The 10,731-nt window shown below is 36.5% G+C and overlaps 1 protein-coding gene across 1 annotated transcript in view; it reads right to left on the bottom strand.

Annotated features, from left to right (window-relative positions):
* LOC110095497 (formamidase-like) overlaps positions 1-7,365 on the bottom strand; it is a 14,228-nt gene extending 6,863 nt beyond the window's left edge. Inside the window, exons 1-3 of the mRNA XM_020821062.2 lie at positions 7,089-7,365; positions 5,934-6,171; positions 5,522-5,712 (exon numbers count right to left, since the gene is read on the bottom strand). Coding sequence (XP_020676721.1) covers positions 5,522-5,712; positions 5,934-6,171; positions 7,089-7,307 — 648 coding nt within the window. The 5' untranslated portion in view covers positions 7,308-7,365. The remainder of the gene's footprint in view (positions 1-5,521; positions 5,713-5,933; positions 6,172-7,088) is intronic.
* Between the last annotated feature and the right edge of the window lie 3,366 nt (positions 7,366-10,731).

The following is a 10,731-nucleotide window of genomic DNA, read 5'->3' as shown; positions in this document are numbered from 1 at the left end:
CCCCCACCCCCCCTCAATCCACCTACAGCCACTCACAAAGTCACTCAAACAACCCAACCCATTTTTCACAATACTCTTAATTATTAGTATTATTAGTTAATATTATTTATTAATCTTATTATTAATATTATTATTAGTAAAAGAAAAATAAAGATAAAAAGGAAAAGAGAGAATTTAAAAAAAAGGAAGAAAGATCCATAAAAAAAAAAAGAAAGAGAACGAAGAAAAGGAGAGTTTTTTTTTTTGTGCTCATCATTTTCTCATTGTCGCAATTGCCTTGACATCGTCGCCATCGACCCACTCACAAAGGTATAACTGATTTTCAAACTCAAAACTCTCAAACCCCATTCTCGGCGTTTGTGGCGCGTCTGAGAACCACATATACATGCTTTTCTTAGCATGGTGGGAGGAAGCCCAGTGCGACGTTTGTGGCGAGGAGGGTAGGCCATATACACACTTTTCTTATTGTGGCGTAGATAGTCTTAAGTACCCGTGCACGTTCTTCTATGCCTGCGAGAATAAATTGCAAATCTTTCAAACAGGTACCTCGAAGACCCATACACATTTCTTAGTGTGCTGGGATTAAAATTACATTCGCAGTATCGCCCAACACTTATTATACATGCTTTTCTTAGCATGGTGGGAAGGTTCAACTCTCTAAAATTCCCTAAAAAAGGGAGACAGTGAGAGGCTGTTGAATTTTTTTCAATGAAATAAAGGACTTGGACTCAAACAAAATTTAGGGAACCGAACATACAAATTGGACCACAGGGAACCTAACTTAAGCTATTTTACAAGGAACAAAACTTAAATAAATTACATGGAATAGAACTCGAATTAATGGCCAGGGAACCATACATTAAAGTTGAAAAATACATGATCACACCAAAATGAAAATGCTAATGAACAAATCCTGTTTATCCAAATGAGCATAAGCATGCAGGGGACTAGTGGTGGACAAAACTCCAAGCACAATTTGCTCGCAAGCAATGATCAATAACAATCAAGGAGGATGTGTGGTTTAGTTGCAAATAAATCATGAAGTACCTTAACAAGTGTTGCAAATCAAATATGAACAATAGTACATGATTTGTGACATTTTCATCCGTTATGCCAGTAAGCACACTAACCTTCTGCAAGTAAAGGAGGCTGACATGCAGTGAACACAATGACTTTTTAGCCAGGGTGTATTCAAGAAGCCTCTCACAAGCATACACAATGCGACATGCAAATGAATACACCAATCAGCTTGTGAGTGACGACAGTGGATAAATTGTGAATATAACAATTTCCCTTCAATTAATGTTAATGGGCTTGCAGATGCATGCGGAAGTCTCCTCCCATTAAACACAAAGCTAGTATGCAAGTAGATGTAACAACTTGCCAATCAATGTGTGTTGGGAGAATCAACGATGATGTAGCTCGACCGACAGCCAACAGTAGCATGCAAGCGAACATGTTGAATCTGCCTGTAGGCAATACTAATTAGTCTGCTAAGAATACATGCTGTCAGCAAGTGTGCACGGGACCTTTGCAACAAATGTAACGACCAGTGCGAATCTTCTACAAACATGAATGAGAGGATTGCAGTGAGCGCAGCATATTGCCTACCATCAGAAATAGCAAATTCATGATGAATACGAGCTCCTACGAGTCACCTTTGGAAGCTCTTCATGCACATAGAAGCTTTCTTATAGGTAGTAGTTGGAGACCTGTCACATACACAATATGTCGTCTACTGCAATTATAGAAAACATTCATCAAATGCAGACACCTACGAGTTGTTGTAGGAGACAAGTCATGTATACGACATGCTATCAATCGATTTAGTCGACGCCAACCTCCACTCTTCCTCCCTCATCCCATAGCTCCTCCCAGTTAACTCAATCGCATGACCCTTCAATCCAGTCAAGCCTGACTGCAAGCTCTAACCCGACTCCCTCTTAACTGAGCCAAAAAAATTATTGTACACAATAAAGCCGCTGCCTCTTCTACCTCAAATAGCCACAGCTCCCAAACTTCCCTCTACTATAGCCGGCCACCTTGCCAAATTAACCTGTTGTCCAAACTACACATCCTCAACACCTCGCTATCAATACACCTCCTCATCCAGCCCAATAGCAACTTACAACCCATTACCCCTATGGGATTAAAAATCACGGCCACGGTGTCACCCAACACCTATTATGCATGTTTTTCTTAGGATGGTGGGAAGGTCCAGCTCCCCAAAATTCCCCTAAACAGGAGAGATGCCGGGAGATATTGAATTTTTCAGCAAACAAAGGATCTAGCCTTGAACAAATTGCAGGGGACAGAACTTAAATTTGTAGGAAACAAGACTTAAATAAAATGATAAGGAATCAGACTTTTAACTTTAAAATGAGCAATCACACTAAAATACAAATGCTAACTAATAATCCTGGTCATCCAAATGAATTTCAACGAGCAACTACAAGGACTCATGGTGAAAAAACCATCAATGCATGCAAATGATGAACAATGAAATTAAAATGACTTGGAATATTCAACAAAACCAACTAGCAAATAAAGCAAGTGATAATCGCATCAATCATGCAAGCAAATACAACTATCCCCTACAAGTAGAGGGATTTGACATGCAATGAACACAATGATGTGATACGTTCAATGAGTTCAAAATAAATGAAGTTTGCGCACAGCTAATACCATTGAACTCCAAACACTGCTTGCTGGAAAACAAAGATCAAATAGTCGATGTGTAACGAATGTAGTGGCATCCATATAGTTGGCACTAATCACCATGCAAGCAAACATACCAATTCCTATGGGCATTGAAGGTTAACATGTAGCTAATGTAGCAATTTGCTAATTAACATGCATAGGAAAATTGATGATGATTACAGCTCATTTGGTAGTCAGCATCAATTTGCAAATGAGCAGCTTACTTGCAAGCAACAATCGTAGATATATTGCAAAGACGAGAGATCCTTAGCGAACAAATGGAAGCTGATATATGAATGAAGGATTCTCATGGCAAATGGGATAGCCTGTGCAGATCTTCTGTGGGCATGAATAAGAGGATTACAATAAGTGTGATACAATAGTAACCCAAACAACTGATTAATATCAAACACTTTAAAATACCCTCCTACATGCATTACAATAGGCAGAATGCTATATTCAAGTATGACATCCAATATTGCAAGATGCATTATATTGCAGTAGTGCATTACATTAACATGAATATGCACTGCACACACATGTATTACAACATGCAGGACATTGTACGAGCATATCATCCAACATACAAAGCACATTGTTTCGTAGTGGCACATTGCATGAACATGCAAATACATCGTGCACTACATAAAGTGTTGAATCATCATGCAAATGTGTTATGCATGCAAACAAGCAACATATAGATGCATATCACACAAATATATCATACACTATATTAATGTAGTAGGCCACCATATTGCATATCAACACATCATGCAAGCACGATTTAATAGTGCACAAATGCATATGTCAACATACATGCATACATGTAATTAAATATCCGTATTGTCCCCGATGAGTTTGACGTATGACATCTAAGGATGCTGTGTAGGTTAAGAAATGAATATAAGTTCGAACTCAATTCTTTTATGTGAATAGATAAGAGTCGACACGATTTGAATTGTCAAATAAATATACGATCATAGCACTGATCAAGATATTTATTTTATATATTTATATTAGGCCTTCAAGGTTTATTACAAGGAAAACTCACTAAATAAGAGCATAAAGTTGATGACGAAGCCGATCATCTATTAACAAGTAGATAGAGATGACAAGGTTCAACAAATATAGCAAAATTATCCAGAATTGACTTTAATATTATCCCGATGATAGCTGCATTGACATAAAATCTTAACCTAAAGCCGAACCCTAAATATTTGAAAATACCTCCCAAATTTTTACAAAAAATTAAAACAAAATAAAAATCACCAAAACCTTAAATATTTAAATTTGAAATAAAACACCTAAACACTTAAAGCAAAATACCCATCCATCCCCATAACAGTTTGCCTAGGTGAATAAGCATGAAAATTACTTTAGCTCACAAAGAGCAAATGTCTGATTGAGAATATCACTAGGATTCATTCTCAGTTTGTCTCTTGCTAGTAAGGACGTGACATGTGTCCTCTATTCGGTGATTTTGCCACCAAATGACACCACAAGTAAACAGTTATGACCAGAATCCTTTGATTAGGTGGTTTCGCCGCCAAATGACACCATTAAATTACGGTCATGGTCAGAGCACGTATGTTTCCTAACAACGCTAAATCATTGAATAATGAATCAATAGGATATGATCGATAGGGCACATATCCCTCTATTAGTTAATATGGATTCAAATTTGTCTACTTAGACAAATATTCACTCTAGGTCTACAAGGTACCCTTGGACGAAGTAACCCATGGTTGCTGACCAAGATTCTTCTATAAGATTGGGTCGATGGCCTCCTCTGACTAAGTAGACTAAGGACCATGATGACCCGAGATGACGAAACTATAGGATTTTGATCGGATTCATCATCATTCCCCTCATCATCCGCTTCAAGTGCTAGGTGGTGAATTTTTAATTTTAAATGCTAAATTTAAATACATAATCGCGCTGCTACTATACGCTAGATACTATTTATCTATTTGACAACTAGCCTTAATCGAAAGTTCCCTCTCGCTATCGGGAGGAGTATTTAACTATAGGGGTTTGCGTTTATAAGAAACATGAACTCAGATCATAAAGTCCTTGCAGAACAAGGGTGAAATCTAGGGTAATGTTTTAATCAAAACTCAATCTACCTTCTGAAAATTTGCCTCGGAACTTACTCATTAAAAGTCTCCTCGAGGACCCGAAGAAGGGAAAGGGGCCGCGGAGAGGCCTGGGCGTGCATTTTCGGAGCCCACAAATGGATTGCAAAAGATTTTTTATGGGTTTCTCCATTTAACCACTAGTGTTCATTATTTGATTTTCCTTTGAGAAAGGGTGGTGTTTATTTTCTAGAACATCAGTGAATACTATTGGCCTTCTGTTGGCTTTATACATCATAATGAGTTTTCTTATGAGAAATTAAATTAAGATATTTTATTTTGACCTACTTTCTTGGTAAGAAAACTGATGGCGCTATGTAAGGCTAATGATGTTTAGTGTTTCTTGATGATCTTGAAAATAAATACTGCAACATTTTCGAAGGAGTTCTAGTTAGATTTTCTAGTTACAATCTTGGTCAGATAGTCTTCGAAATTTGAAGTATAGGTTTGCTTTTAGAACTCCTGCCGGTCCTGCTAGTGCCAATGTAGCTCCTCAAGAAAACAAAAGTTTTACCAAAATACTAACATTTTAACTTATCATGTGCGTCACACAAAAGAAATACTAGCATTTGTGAATTTTTATATGATGAAAAGAATAATAATAATAATAAAAGTCAAATTAGTTAATTTCTTTTGTAGTTATACTCAATCCATCTCAAAATAATCTTCAAATGTTTTATTCTTACCATTCCAAGGAGGCAATTTCTGGTTGTTGGTAGGATAGCCAGTGGTCTCTGGTGCACAACTTCACATATCTGAAGAGAATTGGGATCTTTTTCAGCTAACTTCTTCTCTCTTTCATTCCAAATATTTAGGAGCTCAAGGGATGGCGCAGTCCCCACAATTCCTGGGTGAGTTAGACCTGGAAAACGGACACCTGTTTCACATTATTTAACTTCGTCAGCGTCAATCTTAACTTCCATTAACATTTTTTAGGCTTCGTTTGGGACGGCTTTCATACTGCTTCTTAAAACAGTTTTTTAATACAAAAGTTAAAATTTTTGTACTTGAAAGCTGCTTTAAGAAGCAGTAACAAAACCGTCCCAAACAAAGCCTTACTCTTATAGTAGGAATGGAACAACGAACTTGGAGGACTACCTGGTATCTGGGGAGAGTATGCATATATTCCTTCAAAATACCAGATAGCTTTTGTTGCACTGGGGAAGTGGTCCGTCAAAAATCCACCTCCATTTTCTCTGTCAAATGTTGCTGTATAACCCCACTCGTCTCCGGGAAGAGGACCTAAGTTACAGATTTCAACAGCAAGAAGATCACCTGGATTTGCTGGATTTCCTCCCTTGTCTGAAACTCTTATAGGTCCACTGAGATAATGCGTCTGTACAATATTTTAATGTTCTGTTTAGCCTGTGCATATTATCAGAAAACATTACTTTTTAAAAAAGTTCCCATCATTCTTATGCCAGTTCATCCTCATACTACCTTCTATAATTTTTGTAAGCAAACTTGTTAATGAAGTTGTACACCTATGATGCACCGACATTTCTTCTCATTGAGGCGTGCAATGTCCAACACGTATATTGGACACGTGTGTTCGACACGTGTATCTTATATATTTTATTAATTTTGAAAAATAGAGCATCAGGCGGATCAACATGCACTCCACCCTTGCAAGGAATGGTCTGAAGAAAGTATCACAAAAACATCCATAACCACTGCTGAAACAACTTTTACCATAAAGTAGACATCATCTTGTGTTTGGAAGAACTTACAAGATTTTCACTTCATGAAGCTATAGTTTTATGTAAGAAACATGGTTGTCAATCCCATTGAAGCCTGACACATCGGTGAATTTTTCTTCTCTAAAAAAGTGTCCTTATCCTTTAATGCCCAGCTACAAAGTCCTAGAGTTGTTTCATGGGGCTCGTTTTAGGTTGAAGCATCATTGCTCCTTTTAGAACGCACTCTTCGGTCTTTCTGCTTCTCCACTAAATATTCTTTTAAGCCAATATCTTTTTTATTTTCTCATATAAAGTCTGTTCCTCTTTTTTATTTGATCCAACTTTATATTCAACCAAATTTTACATGCTTTGCATCAATCATACCAGTTCTGAATAACTATTCTATGTTTATTTCTTCCCATGCTTTTTATATAAATTTATACAGAATTTCTTTGTTCCAGTCACCTCATTTGATTATGCATGGTTGTCCGCTTATTTTATCTAAACATACAGAATTGAGAATCGCTATAAGAAATAAACAATCTTCTACTTTTCTGCAGGAACTGGAACTTACAATGGTAAGATCTAGAGATTTGATGTCCATTGCAGAATTATTATCTGCAACGCTTCCGCCTGTCCAGTCCATCATCTCCACCCGAAACACCTCTCCCTCTCTCACATTTGCAACTGGGGGTATGTGAGGATGCCAACGGTTGTGCAGAGGGTACTTCTGCTCCCATGGCTTCTTCTTGAGGTCGATGGGCACGACCAATCTTGGCCTCGGAGGAGCCATCGCTGAGCTTGTATGACTTTACTGAACTATGAGAGGTGAGATTCTATATCGAGATTGATGATTTGTTGAGAGATTGGGTTCTCATGTGGGCAAATTATTAGGTCCGGTCACCGGACCTAAAAATAGGTCCGGACATCCAATGAAAATTTGCCACATGAACTGCGCTTTGACTGTGCTTTTTTACTGCGCTTTAGGTGCGCTTTGCCTGCGCTTTAGGTGCGTTTTTTACTGCTCTTTTTTACTGCGCTTTATCTGCGCTTTTAACGAGCTTGACTTAAATTTCCGCAAACACATGTACATTCCACGTGGCAAATTTTTAATGGATGTCCGGACCTATTTCTAGGTCCTGTGACCGGACCTAATAATTTGCCTATGAGGCCTTTTATTGATTGATAATTTCTGAGTTGAAAAAGAAGTGTGGTGTTGATGAATTTTAATGAATTGTATATTTCATCATTGAGGGTTGGATGGAGACAATAGTGATATTTAATTGAAGGTTTTCATTATTGTTGTCTAACTTTGCTAGAAAACAAAGGAGCGGTCTTCCTTGCTCTCTGTGCTTTTTTTTCTTTATAATTTTCTTCATATTCCTTTTTCAATTAAATTCTTTAGCCATTTCAATTTTCATTTTTTTATTAATTTCCTCTGTTTCAATTTCAGAGCCACAGAGATTCTTGTGGAGCTGCGTTGGGATTGCGACCATACAAGTCAAAATTCATAATTTCGTGAGGTTATTTTTTTCAATTCAGCTCCAAAAGCAGTAAGAAAGCCAAACCAAATCAAGCCTATGTTTATGAGGTTATTTTAATTTCAAATTTCATCATAACTTATCAAATATGAGTTATAGATTATTCTAAATTAGCTATAATAAATAATTTAAAAATTATTTTGATTTTTTTCTTTTTTGTTCATAAAAATGTCAACAATTTTTTGCAATATAACATTTACATTATAATTATGTAAGCCCTCTCTTCATCTAGGATTTTTGGATTGAGCTTGAATTGAAGTCAATGAATCAATCAATCTTAAATCGAATGTATATATGATTAAGAACTTAATCTGAGTGATTCAATCTGATTGAAATCGAATCAGTTTTTGATTGAAGCTGTGGTTGAATTCTATTTAACTCAAATTGAGATCATATATGATCAAATGAGTTTAAGGTTTTGTTTATGGCGGCTTTCTTAATGTTTTTTAGGCTTTGTTTGGAACGGCTTTCTTAAAATAGCTTTTTCTACTAAAAAAATTACATTAAGAAGCCGCAACAAAGTCGTCCTATATGAAGCTTTAAGAAGCTCATGTCAAATTTGAATTGAGATCCATTCAGCTTTAAATCGAATTGTTCTCGGCCTACACTTATGATAGTATGAATATTCACTGAGCTATAGTCAGAATAAAATGAAGAAATGAATATATATATTAGTGTATGTAAAAGAATACAAGATGGCCTGCTTCAAAAAAGAAAAAAAAAAGGAAAAACAGTTCCCTTGAATAAGTGGCAACAAACTAATGAATATGACATAAAGGAGAACCATCAATCAGTAGATGAGATAAGTAACAAGAAGAGCAGCGATCATGAGCACATATGCAAGACCTTGTTCAATAGCTTTGCCATCGTTGCTCATCGGAGGTGCTGCTGCAGGCGCAGGCGCCAATGCCTGGCCATGAGTGACCTCCATCAGCCCTGAGACGAAGATAGCTAGGAAGAGAAGCGTCCAAATTCTGATTGAATTCATCTTCTGATATCTTTGCTAATTTGCTTTGGAGAGGAAGAGGAGGAAGAAGAAAAGAATGGGATGAGGGGAAGATATGCTTCACACTTCTTATTTATAATGGGGGGTGATTAGTGGGAGGCCTCGTTTGCTTTATTTTGACTTGGTAAGAGAACGAAAGCTGTCTTCTTGAAACGTCTTGAATTCTTCCATCTTCCATTGGTGCCTGACATGACAGAGAGAAGGGTCTCTGAAGGTTCACAACTGTTTGTAAGAAAAAACAAGTAATCATTAGATAACACTTTGCGCGTGGCTGGATTCTGCTCACCTAACGAAAACCAGCTCATAAGAAAAACAACATATGCTACGTAGTGTTTCAAGACCAAAAAAAAAGAAGAAAAACAAACAAAATTAATGTATGAATACAGCTGCAAGTCATTTGACAAGTCAAATCTCCTCCAAAATTTGTATGCTTCTCGATGAGATAAATCTTAAGATCCAAAATCACCCAATTCCAAAATCATTAATGCACAGAAATGCCCTAACAAATATAAAATTGAATAAAACCATCCAATCAAAATTCTGATTTTTGTTAGAAATGTCCAGAATGCTTCCTCAAGGTGTAAATGAAACTTAATTTTTTGTGAAGAAATTATTTGTACTAAAAGAATTTTATAACTCTGCTCATCTCAATCTAATGCCGACACCCGCATTTGTCATCGTTAAATATTGTTCGTTGGCCAATGTTGATCAATGTTGACAAGCGCTATTGCCACCACTAGGCACCAGAAATTGATCAATACCTATTCATATGATTACTAGAGATATATGACAAACCTCAATCAAAGCCAACACCTATTGTCACCACTATCAAACACCAAACATTGACAAATATTTGATGTTTGCCCGCCGGCAATATTCGATGTCATCTTCATGGTCATCAATCTTATCGCTTATAAAGAGAATGATCTAGTCAACAACTTGGTTTCATCATACCTATGAAGTTTATTGTCAATCATCATCACGGTGTTAGATGTTCATCATCATGATCACCAAGTCTGACCTCATATAAGGAGAATTTAAGCGAATTGTAGACTATCATTTGACTTTTGATTTCCACAATCTATCATCATTCTACATCTAATAATGTCAAGCATCTCACAAATGTCAAACATAAATGTTAGATGATAATATTTATAGTCATTCAATCTCCTCCTATAACAAGAACAATCAAGCTGACTATTAATCACATATTGACATCTTAATTTCACAATTAACCATCGGTTGAATGTGTGACCCCTACCAACCCCTACCAACGACTAACATATGCAAGCCGCCGATGTTTGACACATATCTTCTGGATCATCTGATCTCCTCTCTTATATATAAAATGACTATGTCGACTGATTAAGAAGTCGAGATTAATAGTTGTCATCATTTGAAACATTGGATGGTCAACTACTTCTTGACTTCTAACATTAATAGTTGTCATCATTTGATGCATATCACGACTAATGTTTGACTTCCATCAATCATTGACATCTGATGCTTGACATATGTTTTCCAGTCACCCGATATCCCCTAATGTAAAGAGAGAGAGATAAAGCTGACTACCAAACATTTACCAAAGACTAATGCTTAATATTTAATTTAATAATTTCATTTAAGTGTTTAGTTTCTATGCAATTCACAGCTAATTATATTTACCTTGC

The sequence above is a fragment of the Dendrobium catenatum genome, unplaced genomic scaffold (assembly GCF_001605985.2).
Source record: "Dendrobium catenatum unplaced genomic scaffold, ASM160598v2 fragScaff_scaffold_827, whole genome shotgun sequence".
In the NCBI taxonomy this organism is placed as follows: Eukaryota; Viridiplantae; Streptophyta; class Magnoliopsida; order Asparagales; family Orchidaceae; genus Dendrobium; species Dendrobium catenatum.
Note: the sequence above shows the minus strand (reverse complement) of the source record. Positions and strands in the feature narration are given on the sequence as shown.